The sequence below is a fragment of the Eschscholzia californica genome, unplaced genomic scaffold (assembly GCF_041429995.1).
Source record: "Eschscholzia californica isolate CP2 unplaced genomic scaffold, dmEscCali1.0.p SCAF_1, whole genome shotgun sequence".
Lineage (NCBI taxonomy): Eukaryota > Viridiplantae > Streptophyta > Magnoliopsida > Ranunculales > Papaveraceae > Eschscholzia > Eschscholzia californica.
In genome coordinates, this window is record NW_028238198.1 from 29,839,415 (window position 1) to 29,862,552 (window position 23,138).

Genomic DNA, 23,138 nt, shown 5'->3' on the forward strand with positions numbered 1-23,138 from the left:
ATGTTGAATCCACAGTTACCCCAATCTTACTTTGGAAATTCAGTGGACTTGGAAATGACACGTAGTAAAATGAATGGTTTGCTCGAAAAAGGGATCGTATGCAGGGGCGGATCCATGGGGGTGCGAGGGGGTGCGGCCGCACCCCTTGGATCCTCCCGAAAAAAGAATGTAGTAGTAGTGACAAATTTTTTTTTTATATATGTAGATATGTATAGATATGTATATAATGATGTCTATTGATGACATTAAGATGGCTTTGGCGTAACCGATAGAACATGGAGTTCAAATCAGCTTGAGCATAAGGTCATGAGTTCGAACCCCACAGTTAGCATTTTATTTTTTCATTTTGAAAGCGAGTGCCTTTATGTTTATATTTAAATGAGCGTGTATTGCTATAACCAAGTAAGATATTGGCCGGATGGTAGAGCGGATTTTCTTTTGGACAGGGTACCTAAGTGGCAAGGGTTCGAGCCCAGCCTCCCCCAATTTTTGTTTTATTTTTTAAAATATAATCAATTCAACTATCAACCTATATAAAATCAATTCGTCTAGCCTAAACCCCTACAAACTTTAATTTATCTACCCTAAACTCTATAAATTTCAATTCATCTACCGTAAACCCCTACAAACTTCAATTCATCTACCCTAAACCCCTACAAACTTCAATTCGTCTACGATAAACCCCCTGCAAACTTCAACTCATCTGCCCTAAACCCTTACAAATTTCAACTCTAAACCATAAATCCTACAAACTTCAACTCATCTACCCTAAAGCCTAAACTCTATAAACGTCAAATCATCTACCATAAATCTTATAAAATTCAATTAATCTACCCTAAACCCTTATAAACTTCAATTCATCTACCCAACCATCCAACTACACAATTTTCTACCTCTATATATATCTCTCATTTTTTCATCTCAAACCACACAAAAATCACTTCTCCTCTACTACTACTTCTTCTTATTCATCTAATCAAGTGTTCAAGTTCAACTAGTAACTATGGAAAGGTATTTTAAAAGAAAATTTTCTTCAGGTTCATCAAGTTCAACAGCGGAAGTTCCGGACTCGACTCCAACGTTATTTTCCATTCCAACACTAGGACCGACTCCAACACCGGAACCGACTCCGACATTGGTAAGTCCTGTCGAATTTAATTTATCATCTCTATCAATTGATCAGGGGCTTAGACTACCAATTTCAAGTTATGAATCCAAATATAGAGATGAAATTCGTAGACACTATTTACAACGTGGTCCATTTCAACCAAAGGACCATAATCTAGAATCCAATATGTATGGGACCAAGAGTGGTCATCATTGGTCTGGAACGTTTGTACTTTTTGTGAAAAACGTAATATTGAAGTTCTTGATCTTAATGGTTCGTACCTAGTCCAAGGGAGAAGCAGAAAGAATGCACAACAAATTACAAACATGTATCACTATCAAGTGGAGATTTTCAATGCCGTTATTGATGTGCAACTTCAAGAACTAAATGCTCGTTTCACTGAGAAGAATACCGAGTTGCTTCGTTGTATGGCATGTTTGAGTCCATCTAGAGATTTTGCCCTTTTCGACAAAAGTAAATTGATGCGTCTTGCTGAATTTTATCCTTCAGATTTCAATAGTCTTAATATTATGCTACTAAGTTCTCAGCCTGATAATTACATTTACGATATGAGGCAAAATGATGGTTTCTCAAATTTAGATGAAATTGGAGATCTTGCTAGAACATTGGTGGAAACTAAGAGGGATAAAGCATATCATTTAGTTTATTTGCTTATCACTTTAGCACTAACTTTGCCGGTTACAACTGCCTCTGTTGAAAGAGCTTTTTCAGCTATGAAGCTAGTTAAAACACGCTTAAGAATCGGGATGAGTGATGCGTGTAAATGATAGTTTAGTAGTCTTTATTGAAAAAGAAGTTTTTGGTGTAATTGACAATGAGTCGATTATGTGAACATTTCAAAATATGAACTCTCGTAGAGGTCAATTGCGTTTGTAATCGTTGATGAATCAATATAATTAATGAATATAAGTATTTTTATTAATTATTGTGTTTGCAAAAAAAAAAAAAAATTATTTAGGTATATAATTCTGCACCCCCTAAGTGAAAATCCTGGATCCGTCCCTGATCGTATGGGGCTATAATGTTAGAGTTTTTCTTTGAGTGTTGCACTGAAGATGCTCTTGGAACGTCAATGATCATCATTGGGATTGGGTGTCTCCCACCAAATCAATTTATGAGAAAAAAAAATTATTAGGTCACTAAATGTTGAACCACTGTTTACTCATAAAATAATGGTGGCCAATACGCGGACAACCGTTTTTCTTATATGGACAACTATCTTATGTGGACAACGCAAAAAAATTAAATTTTTATATGGACATCAGTTTCTAAGGGGACAACTCTCTATTATTTTCACTCAAGTCCTCTTAGAATCAGATGTATTATTTGATGACCTCTCTCTTTCTCCATAAACCCTAGGTTAGTTTAGTCTTCATCTCTTCAATTACTTGTTCTTCATCATCACCCAAATTTCTAGAGAGAGAAACTCCTTGGAGAAGCATTGGTGGTTATGACATCAAACAAAGGCAAGGGAGTTGTTGTAGAATCTCCCCAAAGACAAAGGTTAGAACCCTAAAACTCTAAAACCAACCATTAAGAAGAAGATGGTACTGATGGCAGAGAAAATTAGAGAAGATGTGGAAGACGAAGATGGATCTGTTGGTTCCGACTCTGAAAACGATGGTGAAGAGGAAGATAAATCTGGTAATTCGGGTTGTGCAAAAATATGGCATAACAGAACATCACTTGCGACGAAAATCTGCCATAATCAGAAAACTTGCCAGATTTTCGTCGCAACTTAGCTTCTGTTGTGCAATATTTTCGTCGGTTTTCTCCGAAAATACGGCATAACAGAAGCTAAGTTGCTACGAAAATCTGGAAAATTGTCCGATTTTGCCAGATTTTCGTCGCAAGTTATGTTCTGTTTTACCTCATCAATGTCATTAATGCCTATTATAGAAACGCCCGGAAAAACTTCTTCAGGTTCAGATTGAGGGATTTTGTCTTCTTCATCCATCTAGGGTTTGATAAAAAAAAATGGTAGAAACTACAGTTTACTTTTCGTAGAAGTGAAGAAAGAAGAATAAGACTAAGAAGAGATTTTGTCTTCTTCATCCATCTAGGGTTTGATAAAAAAAATTGTAGAAACTATAGTTTACTTTTAGTAGAAGTGAAGAAAGAAGAATAAGACTAAGAAGAAGGAAGAAGATGAAGAAGAAGAAGACAGTTTAGGTTTTCAATCTTTAACTATTATTTTTATTAGTAGTCCACAAGTTATTAATTATTAGTATTTAAGACTTTATGGAGTTGTCCCCTTATTAAATCAAAGTCAACTAAGTCAAGCATAGTTGACTCGCATCAGGCCCGAAAATAGTTGTCCATATAAGAAAAACGGTTGTCCGCGTATTGGCCACCAAAATAATAACTTATAACATTAAAAAACATAGATGAATACATGCTTCGGTTGACCAATCTCAGTCGTTGCTGGCATTATCAAGATTTATAGCTGCACATCTCTATAAAATATTGGGTTAATTATGTTTGGACCCTCAATTTGTACTAACCTCATTGTTTTGTCTCTCATTTGTGTCTTGTGGTTTGTTTTGTTCTCTATCTTTTTTTTCAGTTCTACTCTTATGGTTGTTTAGTTTAAATTTCAGCTTAAACTTTTTATCTACCTCACTTCTGTACTCGTCTTTGTCCACCACTATCACCATCTTTACCCCACCCCTTTGCCGAAACAGAGAAAGAAGAGAACGGGGATCATGGTGGAGGTGGTGGTGGTCTGACAGTGGTCGTGGTAGAAGGAGGGGAGGAGAAGATGAATATTTCTTTTTGAATGGTTGTCAGTAATGGTCGTACGACAGCAACCTTTCGTCGAGGTGAAGTTAGAGAGGAGAGGGACAAACCAAGTCGTTGTATTCCCACTTGGTCAAATATGATTGACCAAGTCTCTTTGCTCTTAATTTTCTAAATCCAAAAGTCAGTGTTTCTCGCGACCAAACCAGTATTCCCCGTAGCGGCTAGTTGGTCACAAAACGAACCGTTGGAATAATTGAAGGGCAAAATCGACAGTTAGTCACAAATTAGGGGTCAAAACAGAATTAACCTAAAATATTAGTATTGGACTATGAAATGATTCCATATAAGGAAGTAAACCCAATTTGATTTTCTAAGTTTTGGATCTCTGAATGGAAACCTCATTGCCTCATTGCGAAAAAGAGACAGAGATGAACACTTACTCTCAAGAGATTAATTTCATATCCAGCAGTACAATTAAACCAGCAAGTACTAACCTTTCAACTGAAGCTAGGAGAGTTGAGTTAACTAAATGGGATCTTCAAATGCTCCCTTATCTCTATATACAAAGGGGTCTTCTCTTCACAACTACCACCAAACCTTCCAAACAAGAAGAAGATGATATGATCTTTAAGCTTAAGACTTCTTTATCGAAAACACTCGATCACTTCTTCCCTCTGGCAGGTCGTCTTGCTGTTACCGAACACGAAGATGATGGCTCTATCTCTCTCCATATCGATTGCAACTCTGCCGGTGCAGAGTTCATCCATGCCTCTGCCAATGTAACAGTAGCTGATCTTATCAACCCAACTTATGTTCCTTCCATTGTTTGCTCCTTCTTTCCCCTTAACGGTGTGGTCAACCATGAAGGTCGATCCCAACCCCTGCTTTCTGTTCAGGTAACCCAACTAATTGGCGGTATCTTTATTGGTTGTAGTATGAATCATTCTGTATGTGATGGAACATCGTTTTGGCATTTTATTAACTCATGGTCTAAGATCTCTAAATCAAGCTCGATTGAGACTAGTATCCAATTTCCTACTATAGAACCTTGTTTTCTTAATGATACCCATTGCCCCATTCGCCTTCCTTTCTCTGGCGATGAGCTTTTAACATTGAAGTATGTTCCACCTCTTCTACTAATAGAGAGAATATTTCATTTCGAACCACAAAACATTGCTAGACTTAAAGCGAAAGCAAACTTAGCGACAGAAATGAAGGGTGACGGTAGGAGGATATCGTCGTTACAAGCATTATTCGCTCATTTTTGGGTAGCTGTTGTACGCGCAAAGAATTTAGATCTAACTGAAAATACTAAATTCGCCATACCGATGGGGAATAGAGCAAGGTTGAATCCACCATTACCCGAAACTTACTTCGGAAATTCAATTGACTTAGGAATAGCTAGTTGTAAGGTACAGGATTTGCTCGAAAGGGGGCTAATTTGGGGGGCTTCAGTGTTGAACGAAGTTATTATGTCCCATAACGATGCTTCAATTCGATGTTCTTGGGATTCATGGGTGGAAGAACCTTCGTACTTCGGTGCTAATACTTGTGTAACTCCCACGATCACTCTGAGAGCAGGGGGCTCTTTAAACTTCAACTTGTATGGGAATGATTTCGGTTGGGGACGGCCGATTGCAGTGAGAAGTGGATTAGTGTGCAAGTACAGTGGGAAGATAATTGCGAGCCCTGGAACGATTGAAGGGAGTGTAGACATTGAAGTATGCTTTCCTCAAGAGGTTTTGGAAGCTATGGCTGACGACTCTGAGTTCATGGATTTTGTTACTGATCAAGTACTTCCTCTCTAAATAGGAAAAAAAGATCCCTAAGAGCATCTCCAATGCAAAACTCAAAAAAATCTCTATTCGTCCTATTTGTCAAGTTCCAATTGAGATTCTCACTCCTAGGTGTCGAAAATAGAGATCCTCAATTCTTGTATGTCTCCAATGCAACACTCTAAACTCTTTTATTTTACTTACATGTCATGGTTATTTTTGTAAGAAAATAATTAGTTATTTTGGAAATATACGAAGACTTGATTTCTATTGGTTGAAATTTAAATATTGATGAGTTGGACAATTAGAGATATCTCAAGAGGACACTCTGAAAATAGAGTGTCCTCTTGAGATATCTCTATTCCAATCTCGACACATCATCTTTGAGATCGTAGTTGAGTTTTGCATTGGAGATTATTTTTTAAGAAAAACTCAGAAAATCCTATGTGGCACTCCGAGTTTCTAAGATTGAGTTTTGCATTGGAGATGCTCTAAATGGTGAGACGTTCACATTAAGGTTAAGGGATTCTTCTTGAGGGGATATGGATTTTGTGAAGACCTTTTTGGGTTTAGACATAGTGAGGACCTTCAATTTGCTACTATCCTGTCTATTTCATATTTTCTCCTTGCTACTTTCACCTTTTGTTTTTAAATTAGACTAAAAATTTCATAACTTTATAACTGCAAGAGTTTTGTTTGTAGCTACCAAATCAAATATCTTCGCCAGTTTTGTTTGTAGCTACAAGAGTTTTATCTAATTAAAACAAAAAATAATTTGCAGCAGCCAACCAAATGTAGTTTTCCCGTCTCCGTGTGATCATAGTGGTAACCATCCCGTTAGGAACCAATGATATGATAGACGTGGTCAACGAGTTCGCCTCCGCTAATTTGGTTGAACACATTTCACACAAATAACTAAAATGAATATTGTTCATTCAGATCTTTCTGACTTCTCAATACTCTACTTCACTTTTTTAAATTTCAAGTTACTAACTCAACATTAGCTTTTCAACAAAAAAGAAACTTAACATTAGCTTGCCCAAGCTAAACCAAAGAGCAGACAATATATAGCAGATTTTTATTTGAATACATGTCAAGAATCAAGATACCCAAAAAGCTTGAAATTAGGGCTAAGTTTATTATATTAAAAAGATACCCCAGGGCCCAGACTAACATAATTTTAGGAAGTTTCAAGGGAACCATCCTAATGAGAAAAAAGAAAGAGTATTAGGTCAATGAATGTTAAATCACTGTCTACTCATAAATAAAAAATCAATACATAACATGTGATCCAACCACCAAGAACTTATTAAATTAAAAATATATGAAAAATCTCTTCTCTATCAATGGAAAACATAAACTCTAGAGACAGAGAGAGAGAAAGGAGGCAGCTTGAGAGAGAAATGACAACTCCAGAAGAGGTTAGCTACATATCAACCAGTCTAATCCAACCAGCAAGTACCAGTCTCACAAGTGAAGGTAGGAGGATTGAGTTAACAAAATGGGATCTTCAAATGCTCCCTTATCTCTATATGCAAAGTGGTCTTCTCTTCACTACTACTACAACTACCAAACAACAAGAAACAGGATTATTAGTAGATGATATGATCTCTCAGCTTAAGACATCTTTATCGAAAACACTAGATCATTTCTTCCCTCTGGCGGGTCGTTTTGCCATTACCGAGCACAATAATGGCAGCTCAGTTTCTCTCTATATCGATTGCAACTCTTCCGATGCAGAATTCATCCATGCCACTGCCAACTTAACCATAGCTGATATCCTCAACCCAACTTATGTTCCTTCCATTGTTTGCTCTTTTTTTCCTCTTAATGGTGTAATCAACCTTGAAGGTCGATCTAAACCATTGCTTTCTATTCAGGTGTGAGAAAGTCTTACTTTTATTAGCTTTCATCAAAAGAAAACGACTACAAAGATTATTTATTTATAGTACATAGATTTGAGCTAGAAAGAGAAAGTTCGATAGAGAGAGAAAATCAGTTAAAAGTTGGTTAGTTGTTAATCTCTTGTTTAACAACTAACTAACCTAATCTTGCACACGAGTAGCTGGCACATACAAATGCGGTGCCTTTAGTTTTATCCAGAGTTAGGTATTTCAGTTAATCCTTCTTCCTTAGCTTCATTCACACATATTCCTTCTTCCTTCTTCTTACAGCCCCCCTCAAACACATGTGGAGAAGGTGGAACAAACATGAGTTTGTCTCTTATAGAGCTCAAAGTAGAGAAGAGAACCCCCTTGGTGAATATGTCTGCCAAATTCTTCTGAGTAACCACAAACTAAATCACAAATGTACCATTCATCACCAAATCTCTAATGAAATGGAAGTCTATTTCCACATGTTTAGTTCTGGCATGGAGCACTGGGTTAGAAGCCAAATATTTGGCACCCATATTCTCACAGAATAACTTCATTGGTAATTGAACTGGATGATGAAGTTCCTTTAGCAAGTAAGAGAGCCATAGCATTTCTGAAACAGCAAGAGAGAGAGATTTATACTCTGCCTCAGTGGAAGATCGAGACACTACTTGTTGCTTCCTGGAAGACCAGCAAATAAGAGTAGAACCCAAGAAAAGACAATAGCCACTGGTGGATCTTCTGGAATCAGGACAGCTCCCACAATCTGAATCACAATAACCATAAAGACATGAAATATCTCCTGATGAAATAGTAATCCCTGCTCCCAAAGTTCCTTTTAGATACCTAAGCACCTTCTTAAGTAAGACCAGATGAGTAGTGCTAGGTGCTTGAATAAACTGAGCCAGATAATTGACAGCAAATGTGATGTCTGGCCTAGTCATAGTTGCATACTGAAGACCCCCAACCATGCTTCTGTAAAAGAGTGGATTGTCAATGGGTTCTCCATCAAACTTGGAGGCTCTCTTGCCAAATGAGACTGGAATAACACTTGGTTTGCTATCCAGAAGCTCAGCCTTGGTAAGTAACTCAGTAATACACTTGGATTGAGTTAAAATAAGAGAAGAAGCAGTGTCTTTAACTTCTATACCCAAGAAATAGTGAAGAGACCCCAATTGTTTCATTGCAAATTCACTACCAAGGTCACCAACTAGCTCATTCACCAAATTCATACTAGAGCCAGTGAGTATAATGTCATCTACATAAAGTAGAAATACAAGAATTTGACCTTCTGAGAAATACACAAACATTGAGGTATCTGAGGAGCTTTTCACAAAACCCCAATGAAGTAAGTAGGTTGCAATTCTAGTAAACCATGCCCTAAGGGCCTGCTTAAGTCCATACAAAGACTTTTGAAGTAGACACACATAATCAGGATGTTTAGTAGCTTCAAAACCAGGTGGTTGTTTCATATAGACAACTTCATTCAAATCTCCATGCAGGAAAGCATTGGAGACATCAAGTTGCTGAATAGGCCAGTGATTTGTCACAGCCAAGGTTAATGCCACTCTAACTGTTTGAATTTTAACCACAGGACTGAAAGTCTCTTGGTAATCAACACCTTCTTGTTGGGTGTAACCCTGAGCCACAAGCCTGGCTTTATATCTTTCTAAAGATCCATCAGAGTTATACTTAACCTTATACACCCATCTACACCCAAGTATATTCATATTTGGTAACTTTGGAGTCAAAATCCATGTATTGTTTTGAATCAATGTTTGATACTCAGACTCCATAGCTTGAACCCAATTCTCATTTAGAGCAGCTATCTTATATGTCTTAGGTTCAGGTATTTGGGAAAAAGCAGCAAGATATGAAGTGTGGAGAGCCTGAGGTATACTAAAATGTATAACATGATCAGGAATTCCCTTTGGTTTCACTATCCCACTTTTCAATCTGGTTTGCATAGGATGAGTATTACTAGGAGGAGGAATGTCCAATGTGTGATCATTAGAAGGAGATGATAACGGAGGTGACATATGAGATGATATAGTATTATCACTTTGGGTTTGGGACAACTCCTGATCACCCACTGGATAACTATTATGATATGATGGTATAGAAGGTAATGAACTTTGTTGTAGAGAAGGTAGTTGAAAGAACTGATATGGAGTACTCATGATTTGTCTGAGTAGGAATTGCTGCATTTTCAGCAAATGGAAAACAAGTCTCATCAAAAATCACATGCCTTGAGATATACTCCTTGTTAGAGGAGAAATCAAGACATCTATACCCTTTGTGTGATGTGCTATAGCCTATAAACACACACCTAGCTGATCTAGGACTAAATTTATCACTCTCCACATCTCCCAAATAAGGGTAACACACAGAACCAAAGACTTTAAGCATAGAGTAATCTGGGGTTTTGCCAAAAAATACCTCATAAGGAGTAAGATATGAAAGTACCTTTGTTGGTGTTCTGTTGATGAGGTATGCTGCTGTGTCATAGGCATGAAACCAAAATTGTTTTGGCATAGATGCCTGAATCAATAGTGTATTACCAACAGATGTGACTTGTCTGTTCTTCCTCTCAGCAGCACCATTTTGCTCTGGAGTGTAGGGACAGGAGCTTCTAAACAGTATACCACATTTGTGCAAGTGAGCTCTAAAATCTCCTTTTGCCAACTCAGGAGCTCCATCACTTTGAAAGCTTTTGATGGGTACAGACAGAAGTCTTTCATAGTGTTTTTGAAAGGTTTGGAAGCACTTTACACTGTCTGATCTAAGTTGCATAGGATATATCCAAAGAAATTTGCTATAATCATCCATGAACAGTATATAGTATTTGATACTTGATTTTGTGGTGACAGGAGATGGCCCCCATATATCACAATGAATTAGCTCAAGAGGGCCAGTAGATAGACTATCTGATGAGCTGAAAGGTAACTTGTGACTCTTACTCAATTGACATGAGGAGCAAAGAGACAGAAAATCTCTTGAGCTGAGCTTAATTCTCTTTTCCTTTTCTAAGCTAAGAATAATATCCTTTGATGGGTGTCCTAATCTCTTATGCCAAGTATTGGCAGATGCTGTCACAGAGTAGGCCTCTTCATTACATTCTTGTGTGTTGGTATATGGACTAATGGTGAAATCAATACTATACAAATTGTTCACCATGGGTCCATCAGCCAAGACTTCTTTCGACCATAAATCTCTCACAAGAAAACCCAGGGAAGGAATTCAACACTACAAAAATTCTCTTTTGTAAATTTTGAAATGGAGAGAAGATTCTTTTGGATTGTGGGTACATGAAGTACCTTTTTAAGTTGGAAAGAGGCTGATCCAGCAGTGACATTGGCTTGACCTGTATTTGAAATGAGTAAAGACTTGCCATCTCCTATCATAACACCACTTGTCCCTTTGTAAGGATAGCATTCAGTGAGATTACCTTTTGTATGGGTCATATGGCTACTAGCACCTGTGTCAGCAATCCACTTCTTGTCATTTCCCCTTTGATATGACATATGTGTCTCTTCCTGAATGAGTTCTTGAGTGTCATAACTATAATGATAGTGAGCTTGTTCATCATAGTGGTTTTGTTCTTCCTCATTTTGTTGTTTAGGATACCCTTCTTCCTCTTCCTCTTCTTCTTCTTCTTCTTCTAGTTCTTGTAAATGTAGATTGGCAGAATTTCTTTGTGGTAATCTATTTGAAGGAGAGGGATCTGAAAAGTCTTTAAATCTCATTCTACATTATCTTGCAGTATGACCCCACTTATGGCATATACCACAAGGTATTCTGGTATAATCAAAAAATATATTTCTTGGTTGTGACACAGGTTGCCTTTGATTGGGTTTATAATGAATTTTCTGTTGAAACCACTAGAACCCTGATTTTGATTTGAACTCCTAGGGTTATTGAATGGAGATTTCATGGTGACTCTAGGTGGATATCTTTTCACAAAAAAAGATTCAGTTTCTTCACTTGTATCCTGTTCTTTGAGCCAATGCTCATGATGAGTCAACCTACTCCTAAGTTCACCAAAGCTTAAGACTCCATCCCTATTCTGAATTGTGATAACAAACTGAGAATACTCTTTTCCCAATCCTTGAATAGCTATTCTAGCTAATTCAACATCACTGACTCGATCATTTACTACTACTAATGAATCAGCAAGATTCTTGATCATACTCAGATATTAGGAAATTGAGGAATTTCCCTTTTTAAGTGTTTGAAGCTTATGTCTAAGAGAGGATTTTTTCGCTTCGAATTCTTGGAGATAAATTTGCTCAAGATATCTCCATATATCTCTTGCAGTTTTCAAGCCAAGAATATCAGAAGCTGTAGACTGACTTATTGTGGCCTTAATGCAAGATTTTACAAAACTATCGTTCTTTCTCCATTGAAGATAGTCTAGGTTTACTGTATCCCTACCTTCTATCACAACCAATTGTGGTGGTTCTTTGATGAGACGTGAAAATGTCTCATTTGAATCTCTTAACTCCGGTTAGTTAGTCCAGTTCGAGTTGTTACTCTGATGATTTGCTTGATTTTCTTTCTCAGGTGTCTTTTACGGAGTTCAGGGTGAAAAACAGATGAAATCGGGAGAAATTGATGTCAGGGGTATTTTGGTCATTTTGTGATTCTGATTTCATGATCAGTATTAGTGCTCGGATGGAAAGTAGAGTCCAAGATGAACCCGTAGGCGAAAACGGAAGTCAAATCGGAGTCCGGATGAATAAATTAGAGCAAGTCAAAGTTCGGGTCAAATTTGGTATACTAAAAGTCAAGAGGGACACGTGGCATGCATCCGGCAAGAAATCGAATGAACCAGGGAATACGCGGGCTACTGTCTGTCACGTCCAGAGGTACACCAAGCTGTACGCGTGACCCGGACAGCCCAACCCGACTCGATGACGTCATCATCTTCTTCTTCCTTTTATAACCGAGAGCTGTTTAATTTCTTGAAAAGGAGATTTTTTTTCAAAATTGAAACAGAAATGGAAAGAAATCGAGAAGATAGGATAAGAGACAAAGAAGGAAAGTGAATAAGAGAGAAGAAAGGAAAGAGAGAAGGGGGACCCGGGTTGGAGAAGGAAGGTTATTTATCTTCTATATAGAGAGAGAGAGGGTGAGACCAGGGATCATCTTCTCACGACCAGAAACAGAGACAGAGAGGAGGAAAAACATCATCATCATCATCATCATCTTCTATCTTTCATCTTCTTCTTTTGATTGTAACTTTTTAGTGAGAGAAGAGTTTACCGAGAGAGAGAGAAAAGAGAGAAAGAGAGATTTGTATCACTCGGCTGTAACAGAGAAAAACAGAGAAGGAGTAGTAGAGAGAGAGATTAATTCCGAGACCATTGATTTCTGCTTCTTTTTCTTTTATCTATTTAACTGTAATTTCTTTTATTTGTGAGAAATAGAGAAGTTACAGAGAGATTGAGAGCTTTAAAACAGAAAAGAAAAAAAAACAGAGAAGAAGAACAGTAGAGAGAGAGAAAACCGAGAGCTATCTATTTTGATTTTGGTTTCTTTATTTGGAATCTTAATGTCTTAGTATGAAAGAGAGAGAGAGATTACAGAGGAAGAGAGAGAGATTAGAGTAAGTAAGAAAGAAGAAACAGAAAGTGTAGAGAGAGAAAGAGAATTGGAGAAGGTGAGAAAACAGGTGAGAAAATTATTTTCTCACAGGGAAAATACTTCCGGGAAGACGAGAAAATCGTTTTCCCAGAGGGTGCGTTTCGCAGAACAGTAGAAAATCATAAGGAAATCCTTTCCCTAAAGCTCTGTTTGGCTGAAACCCGGGAAAATAAAAGGAATTCCTTTCCATAAGGTCCTGTTTGGTTTTGAAAGAGCGAAAAAGTTAAGTTTTCTTCTTCCTCTCTTTATTTTATTTTCCAATTTATTTTATATATTGTCCATGAGTAACTAATTTTCCTATCTAGGGTTTTAGATGAAGTTTTAATGATTATTCTAATGATAAATTTATTACAGTTTTTATTATTTTAACGATAATATCTTCCGGGTTTTTAGACCGTCCATGGACTGAAAACCTGAGTTATACAAAGAACCATCGAATTAGACCAAATTAATTTGTCCTTAGAATTGTTAGGAAAACGGATTCGAAAACCCTAGGTTCCCTTTATCTGAATATCACTTTAGAATTATTTAAATTTTAATTGTTATTTATCTTATTAAAGAAAAAATATTATCAATCAAACCATTTCTTGAAAACCTAATAGTTTTAAGATTAGAATTGAAATTCGACTTAGTCTCTGAGGAACGAACCGGTCTTACCGGAAAAATTACAACTTGACACCCGTGCACTTGCGGGTGTAGACCTATTTAGGGTAACCTTTCTAGGCCCATCAAGTTTTTGGCGCCGCTGCCGGGGACTTAGTTTGAATTGAATCTAATTTTATTTCTATTTTTGGTAAGTTTTTATTTTTGGACACTTTGACTTGCTTTTCCATTTTTGGTGTGTAGAACGCTAAGGAGCGAAGGAAAAGACGCAACAAGGAAAGGAGCTCAAGAAGGAAAATTTACATTTTATTTTTAGTAATTTTTTATTTTTGGTGAGAGAGAGACTTTTTAGACTTTCTAGTTTTTATTTTTGGTATTAAAGTTTTGACCCTAAATTGGAGGGCTTTATAAATTGTAACCGAAAACCAAAATCGAAGCCTCGGGTTGGAACACTCAAGGGGAGAGTGGCCCGGGTCGTCTGCAAGGGTCATCGCCCGTCCTGAACGGGAGGTAATTTCTCTAATCACCCACGAAGCCCCTGTCAGTGGGTAATTGCGTGTTTCGTGTGCCTAATTGTTTTGATCGAATTGCTTAGTGTAAGCATTCTAGTAAGGGCAATAACCCAATTGAAAGATAGGAGACGGATTTCATCACCGTTCTCTTGCCCAAATAGGTAACAACATTCACGATCCCAAACTTCACTTAAAATCTAAAATTTGATTTAGACATCAGCCCCTAAGGTGACGAGCTCATAGGATCTTTGAAACAATTCAGGGACTTGATTTTTATTTGGGCATTCCTAAAGGGAAAGTTCACTCAACTCTTTATAAGGTCGCCTCGAGAAGAGGAAACGTTACCAGGTTGGACGGCTATCACAACGTTTATCGTTGGTCGTCTCCAAGAGTTGTTTGATCGTAGTACTTGGACGGAGTAACCCTCATAAACATTATTGTTCAAGCTTTGTAACGAAGTAGGAGCTGTCTAGATTTTTAAGGGAAATCTGACCAACTTGTCTTTCGTCTAGATTCTGTTTAGGTTGCTTGGTGGAGTCAGACTGATTGTGTTTGCTTTCCTCTAGGGTCTTCGTAGTAATTCCCCGGTTTTCGATTTAAAAAAAAAAAAAAAAAAAAAAGTTTTGTTGAGAATATCCTTGGTCATTGGGCTCTAGTTTATGCCCGATAGATTTCGTGATAAGAGAGGTCGTTTCATTAGTAGAGAAACTCATCTAAGTAATCTTCTAGCCAATCTCTCTTTGAGTGACACTATGGGTGAAAATCTAAATCAAGCCAGGGATGGAAATCCACCTATGACACTCAGGGATTATATGAACCCTACTAGAACATGTCAACCATCATGCATACAGTTACCCCACTCCACGGCTCACTTTGAGTTAAAGCCGAGCATTATCCAAATGCTCCCACTCTTTCGTGGAGTTGAGAACGAGAATCCCTATCACCATGTTAGGGATTTTGAAGAAATCTGTGGGACTATAAGATTCCCCAATATGTCTGATGAAATAGTGAGGCTTAGGTTGTTCCCTTTCTCTTTGAGAGAGAAAGCAAAATCTTGGTTGTATGCCTTACAACCTCACTCCATCACCACATGGGAAGAATTAACCAGTTTATTCCTTCTGAAGTTCTTTCCCAAACACAAAACCACCGCTTTAAGGCAAAGTCTTAATAATTTTGTGCAAAAAGAAGGAGAGTCTCTCTACAAATATCTTGAGAGATTTAAAGAACTGGAACTACAGTGTCCACACCATGGTTATGAAAAGGGCAGACTAGTCCAATTTCTCTATGACGGACTAGACTATCCCACTACATCCATGGTAGAGTCATTCTGTGGTGGCGGATTTACTTATAAATCCGTCGATGACTGCATGACGTTTCTAGAAGATTTAGCTGAGAAATCCCATCAATGGGAAACTTCTAGAGGACCTCCTACTAGGGCAAACCCTACTCCGAATAAAGGCGGCATCTATAGAGTTGATGACTCCGAACTTAAACTCGCCGCCATGACGAGAAGGATAGAAGCCCTAGAGCTTGGTCAACCTAAAGCAGTTAGGGAGGATCCCACTCAGGTCATGAGTGTTGGAAATGAATCCATCTCTTATCCGTGCTCCGTCTGTGGAGACCCATCTCATACAGGGAATAAGTGTACCCTATTCTTTGTTTCTGACGAAAAAGAGCAAGCTAATGCTCTTTACCTAAACTCTAGGCAAGATTACCGTCAGAAATATGATCCTTATTCGAACACTTATAATCCGAGTTGGAGAAATCACCCCAATTTTGCTTGGTCCAAGGGTCAAAATCTGGGTCAGGTTAGTAGCTCCATGAACCCTCCTGGGTTTAATGCTCCGAGGAATCCTTATGCTCAAAACCAGGGTCAATCTAGTACCCAATATCCTTCTCAAAACAGTGAGTCTTTAGAGGAAACCATGAAGCAACTAGCTAAAACCCATAGAGAGTCTATGCAACAGACCAACCAGGCTATACAACAGACCAACCAGGCTTTACAACAGACTAACCAGACTGTACAAGAGACCAACCAAGCTGTAAATAGTTTAAGAACCGAGGTAGGTCAACTTAGAGAAGCCCTTAGGCAGAGAGAACAAGGTATGTTTCCTAGTCAACCAGAACCAAACCCGAGGGGTAAACAGTCGATGGACCAGGCCAATGCAGTAACCACCCTTAGAAGTGGTAGGGTAATTGATAATAAGGTAGGAGTTCCCGAAGATAGTGAACCAAACTCTGAACAACCCACCTTACCAACTAGTATCCCTAGTAAAGAGCCTGAGAAGGCTTCTGAGTCTGAAAACCCACCCATTGTACCTGAGCCATATGTTCCTAGAGCCCCATATCCTCAGCGTTTGGTAGAACTAAAGAAGAAGACTCAGTTTGAGGAGATAATGGAAATGTTCAAACAGGTTAGCATTAACATTCCATTACTAGATGCTATTAAACAAATCCCAGCTTACGCTAAGTTCCTTAAAGACCTATGTACTAGGAAGCGTAAGATGAATGTGCATAAGAAAGTCTTCTTGACTAATCAAGTCAGCTCTATTCTCCATCAAACCCTTCCAACTAAGTATAAAGACCCAGGAAGCCCTACCTTACCATGCACCATAGGGGAACATGAGATCGAACGAGCATTGTTAGATCTGGGTGCCAGTGTTAACCTACTTCCTTACTCAGTTTACTTACAGTTAGGGTTAGGAGAAATAAAACACACTTCTATAGTTCTCCAGTTGGCAGATCGATCTGTTAGGCGTCCACGTGGGATAGTGGAAGATGTTTTGATAAAAGTTGGTGAATTCATCTTTCCGGTAGATTTCATCATCTTAGATACTGAACCAGTTAGTGATACCCAAAACCAAATTCACGTCATTTTAGGACGACCATTCTTAGCTACATCTGATGCTGTCATATCCTGTAGGAGTGGACTTATAAAATTATCTTTTGGAAACATGACTGTAGAGATGAACATTTTTAAGGCTGGACTTTTCCCTGATGATGTTAATGATTTTAGTGAGATGAACCTAATAGATATGTTCGTTCAGGATTCTTTACCTGAGGCTTTATCCGAGGATCCTTTAGAAACTCTATTGGCACTTTTATGCTTAGATGAGGAGGATAGTATTAATGAGATAGATAACATGTCAGCGTCTACCTCCTTGTTAGTGTCTGAGCCGATTACTTTGCCAACCTTAGAGTCACCACCTCCATCGTTTGAGTCAAATGCTCTATCTCTGAGCTATGGACCCACCATAAAAGATGATGATGAATCTTGGCTGCTCAATCTGGTAAATGAGAATGATTACTCGCTTGACTTGGTCAAGGATTTGGAGTTCTTTAAGGACACTAATGACATCATAATCAAACAAATTATAGAGGGTTTATCTGAACCAACTTTGGTAGAGCTTAAGTCTGGTAACCGAGTAATTCCTTTGGAAGAACTCCTTGTACCTATTTTAGAAACCTCTTGTTTAACTCTGGGTGTATTTGATAGTCCTCTAAATCCTCTTGTATCGTATCCCTCGGAAGCATGTTTAGAAGTTGGTGCAATACCTCACTTGGTTTCTCCTCCATACCTAGATCCTTTCTACGAGGACTATACTCTTTCTAGTCCATGGCCAAACTTAACGACTTTATTGTCGTCTAAGTTTGGGGATTCTTACCTGATCACGATAGTCTCACATGTACTGCAACATATTTACACAAGTGTGAGACTATCATTCACTAATCACTTCGTGTCTTGGGTAGATCCTCAGATGTTTCGCCTATTGGTTTATGGAGATGTTACTTATGGATTGTTGAATCATCTGTATCGTCTGGCTGAAGACGTTAAACTTAGCGCTTTCTGGGAGGCAACCCATGCATAGGACTTCTAAATCTGGTAACATCTTTCCCTACATCCTATTATTTTTGCATAGTCTTCAGAACATTGAGGACAATGTTCGGTTTAAGTTTGGGGATAGGGGATTGAATTTTTAGTCCTTATTTCAAAAATTCAAAAGGGTTCAAAATTTTTAATTTTTGGATTGAAAATGTGAGTCTAGTAGTTTTTGCTTGTTAATAGTGATAGAGTCTAGTTTGTCAGACTATCCGTTTGCTAAAGGTTTTTCCATGAATTTCGAGTCTTAAAGTTGTCTGTGCACTAGCCATGTGAGTATTAGATAGGTGAAGAGTTGACTTTTCTAAGAGAACTTAATCGATCATTAGTGGAGACTTAACCTATGTGAGATTTTGAGCCTTTCCTTTTGTTTTGAGTGATCTCTTCTGTGATAACTCCGAGTAGAATGAAGAGCTACTCAACCTCGCGATATTCATTAGAGCTCAGTTGATCTCTTGAGTTCAAATTTTACAACCACTAGGGATGTCATCAGGTAGTAAACCCTTCTCTTGTAGTCTGAGAAACTTGAAAGCAATGTCAACTAGAGGAAAATAGATCTCATCCATCATTTAGAACCCTGAGAATAAGACATGAAGCAAAGAGGAGAAAATTATACCCAATGAAATTGTTGAGAAAGTAAGATGTGTATTTTGAGTTGTATTACCAAAAAAAAAAAGAAAAAAAAAAGAAAAAAGGTGTTTGTGTAGTTTTGTTTAAGTGTTTATCCCTTGAAGTAATTCTTGAAGATTTGAAGACGTCGAGTTCTCAGGAGTTCTAGTCAAATCATCATTATAGTCTATTGACCTCTAGGAAGCATTGTTAGATAGTAGATTAGGTGAGAAGAGTTGGTTAACTTCCCCATTCCGTATTAGTGGTTGTTTCCTTCTTTGAGATCAATCGTTTACCAAAAATTTAGTCCGTCTTTTGTAATGTGTTGAGTTTTTCTTCATGCTCATACTCGCACATTGAGTGAAACATTTCTGAGTGACTTTAATTTTTGAGTGTATGACCGTGAGGCAACAGTCGAGGCGAAATGTATTGAGAAGGTAATCGAGGTCTTGTCTGTTCGGAACCGAAATGATACTCATATTGGCTGGTCATGTGCACTTTAGGTCTTGATTACTAGTGAAGGGATTGTTAGCCTTTGTATGGTTTGGTCAACTTTGATTTCATTTCTATTAACTTTCGAAAAACTTACCGGATAACATTTTTAGTCCATACCATATTTAGACCCTTCTGCATTTTTGAAATTTTTGAATTTTGTGGGTATATTCACTGCAAACCCTCACGAGACAAAACTCGCCCTTTAGGGTAACCTAGAGGTTTAACGGCTTGTTGCACGAGCTAAGTGCAATCGTGATTCCCTACGAAAGTGGTGAACTGGGCTTGGTTTTATTTTTCTGTTTTGCTCGAGGACTAGCAAAATCTAAGTTTGGGGATGTTTGATGAGACGTGAAAATGTCTCATTTGAATCTCTTAACTCCGGTTAGTTAGTCCAGTTCGAGCTGTTACTCTGATGATTTGCTTGATTTTCTTTCTCAGGTGTCTTTTACGGAGTTCAGGGTGAAAAACAGATGAAATCGGGAGAAATTGATGTCAGGGGTATTTTGGTCATTTTGTGATTCTGATTTCATGATAAGTATTAGTGCTCGGATGGAAAGTAGAGTCCAAGATGAACCCGTAGGCGAAAACGGAAGTCAAATCGGAGTCCGGATGAATAAATTAGAGCAAGTCAAAGTTCTGGTCAAATTTGGTATACTAAAAGTCAAGAGGGACACGTGGCATGCATCCGGCAAGAAATCGAATGAACCAGGGAATACGCGGGCTACTGTCTGTCACGTCCAGAGGTACACCAAGCTGTACGCGTGACCCGGACAGCCCAACCCGACTCGATGACGTCAGCTGACGTCATCATCTTCTTCTTCCTTTTATAACCGAGAGCTGTTTAATTTCTTGAAAAGGAGATTTTTTTTCAAAATTGAAACAGAAATGGAAAGAAATCGAGAAGATAGGATAAGAGACAAAGAAGGAAAGTGAATAAGAGAGAAGAAAGGAAAGTGAATAAGAGAGAAGAAAGGAAAGAGAGAAGGGGGACCCGGTTGGAGAAGGAAGGTTATTTTTCTTCTATATAGAGAGAGAGAGGGTGAGACCAGGGATCATCTTCTCACGACCAGAAACAGAGACAGAGAGGAGGAAAAACATCATCATCATCATCATCATCTTCTATCTTTCATCTTCTTCTTTTGATTATAACTTTTTAGCGAGAGAAGAGTTTACAGAGAGAGAGAGAGAGAAAAGAGAGAAAGAGAGATTTGTATCACTCGGCTGTAACAGAGAAAAACAGAGAAGGAGGAGTAGAGAGAGAGATTAATTCCGAGACCATTGATTTCTGCTTCTTTTTCTTTCATCTATTTAACTGTAATTTCTTTTATTTGTGAGAAATAGAGAAGTTACAGAGAGATTGAGAGCTTTAAAACAGAAAAGAAAAAAAAACAGAGAAGAAGAACAGTAGAGAGAGAGAAAACCGAGAGCTATCTATTTTGATTTTGGTTTCTTTATTTGGAATCTTAATGTCTTAGTGAGAAAGAGAGAGAGATTACAGAGGAAGAGAGAGAGATTAGAGTAAGTAAGAAAGAAGAAACAGAAAGTGTAGAGAGAGAAAGAGAATTGGAGAAGGTGAGAAAACAGGTGAGAAAATTATTTTCTCACAGGGAAAATACTTCCGGGAAGACGAGAAAATCGTTTTCCCAGAGGGTGCGTTTGGCAGAGCAGTAGAAAATCAGAAGGAAATCCTTTCCCTAAAGGTCTGTTTGGCTGAAACCCGGGAAAATAAAAGGAATTCCTTTCCATAAGGTCCTGTTTGGTTTTGAAAGAGCGAAAAAGTTAAGTTTTCTTCTTCCTCTCTTTATTTTATTTTCCAATTTATTTTATATATTGTCCATGAGTAACTAATTTTCCTATCTAGGGTTTTAGATGAAGTTTTAATGATTATTCTAATGATAAATTTATTACAGTTTTTATTATTTTAACGATAATATCTTCCGGGTTTTTAGACCGTCCATGGACTGAAAACCTGAGTTATACAAAGAACCATCGAATTAGACCAAATTAATTTGTCCTTAGAATTGTTAGGAAAACGGATTCGAAAACCCTAGGTTCCCTTTATCTGAATATCACTTTAGAATTATTTAAATTTTAATTGTTATTTATCTTATTAAAGAAAAAATATTATCAATCAAACCATTTCTTGAAAACCTAATAGTTTTAAGATTAGAATTGAAATTCGACTTAGTCTCTGAGGAACGAACCGGTCTTACCAGAAAAATTACAACTTGACACCCGTGCACTTGCGGGTGTAGACCTATTTAGGGTAACCTTTCTAGGCCCATAATTCTTCATAGGTTCCATCAATATAACAAATTAAATCATTACCTATAAATGCATTCTCAATCTGATCTTTCCAAATTAAGAAATTTGAACCATCTAGCTTTATAGAAATTAAACTAGTGATATTAGCGTTATATGAAACCTGACCTGTGTTTGGATTCATATTATGAATTGGTGGATTGTTGATGATCTCTGGACGATCCATTTGAGGGGATGAACTCTCTGATTCTTTGATTCAGAAGAGTATCTATCGAATTTTGATTTAGAAGATTGAATACTCTGATTCCTTGATGACGGAAGTTTCAACTTCTTTGATTTCTATTGGTCTCGTCCCAAATTAGGTTTTCTAAATCGCTTTGATCTGAAACTCTTAAGGCTCTGGTACCATGTGAGAAAGTCTTACTTTTATTAGCTTTCATCAAAAGAAAACGATTACAAAGATTATTTATTTATAGTACATAGATTTGAGCTAGAAAGAGAAAGTTCGATAGAGAGAGAAAATCAGTTAAAAGTTGGTTAGTTGTTAATCTCTTGTTTAACAACTAACTAACCTAATCTTGCACACGAGTAGCTGGCACATACGAATGCGGTGCCTTTAGTTTTATCCAGAGTTAGGTATTTCAGTTAATCCTTCTTCCTTAGCTTCTTCCTTAGCTTCATTCACACATATTCCTTCTTCTTACATCAGGTAACACAACTAACTGATGGTATCTTTATAGATTGTAGTATGAATCATTCTGTATGTGATGGCACGTCGTTTTGGCGTTTTCTTAACTCATGGTCTAAGATCTCTAGATCAAACTCAAATAATCCTAATATCGAGTTTCCTATTTTAGAACCTTGTTTTCTTAATGATACCGATTGCCCGATTCTCCTTCCTTTCTCTTACAATGAGCTTTTAAAATTGAAGTATATCCCAACTCCTTTCCGAAGCGAAAGTATTTCATTTTGAACCCAAAAACATTGCTAGACTTAAGGAAAAGGCAAACTTAGAGATAAAAACTAAACGTGGCGGTCGAAGGGCATCGTCGTTGCAAGCATTATTTGCTCACCTTTGGGTAGCTGCGGTGCAAGCGAAATGTTTAGAACTAACTGAAAATACTAGATTCGCTATCGCAATGGGGAATAGAGCGAGACTGAATCCACCATTACACGAATCATACTTTGGAAATTCAATCGACTTGGGTATAGCAAGTAGTAATGTGAAGGAGTTGCTCGAGAAAGGGATAGTCTATGGGGCTTCCGTGTTAAACGAAGTTATTATGTCCCACAACGATACTAAGATTCAATGTTCTTGGGATTCATGGGTGGAGAAACCTGATTACTTTGTCTCTAATCATTCTACAACTTCCAAGTTCGCCACTTTGTGGGTAGGGGGTTCTGTAAGGTTTGACTTGTACGGGAATGATTTCGGCTGCGGACAACCGATAGCTGTGAGGAGTGGATTAGCGAGCAAGTCCAACGGGATGATTATGGTGAGTCTTGGATCGGTAGATTGAAGCGTAGATGTTGAGGTTTGCCTTCCTCTCGAAGTCTTCCACGCCATGGTAGATGACTCTGAGTTCATGGGTTTTGTTACTAAAGTATCTC

General features: G+C 37.8%; 1 protein-coding gene and 1 pseudogene across 2 annotated transcripts; both read left to right on the top strand.

The window, feature by feature from the left end:
* The first annotated feature begins 4,273 nt into the window (after positions 1-4,273).
* On the top strand, positions 4,274-6,353 carry LOC147565902 (uncharacterized; annotated as a pseudogene). Its single transcript, XR_015230311.1, has 2 exons — positions 4,274-5,702; positions 6,133-6,353. The product of XR_015230311.1 is annotated as an uncharacterized LOC147565902 (transcript).
* A 665-nt stretch (positions 6,354-7,018) lies between these two features.
* Positions 7,019-23,047, top strand: LOC147565903 (putative acetyltransferase At3g50280). The gene is made up of 3 exons (XM_086652967.1): positions 7,019-7,526; positions 22,237-22,370; positions 22,459-23,047. The coding sequence occupies exons 1-3, from the start codon at positions 7,050-7,052 to the stop codon at positions 23,045-23,047; spliced, it is 1,200 nt and encodes a 399-aa protein (XP_086509093.1). The 5' UTR covers positions 7,019-7,049.
* The last annotated feature ends 91 nt before the right edge of the window (positions 23,048-23,138 follow it).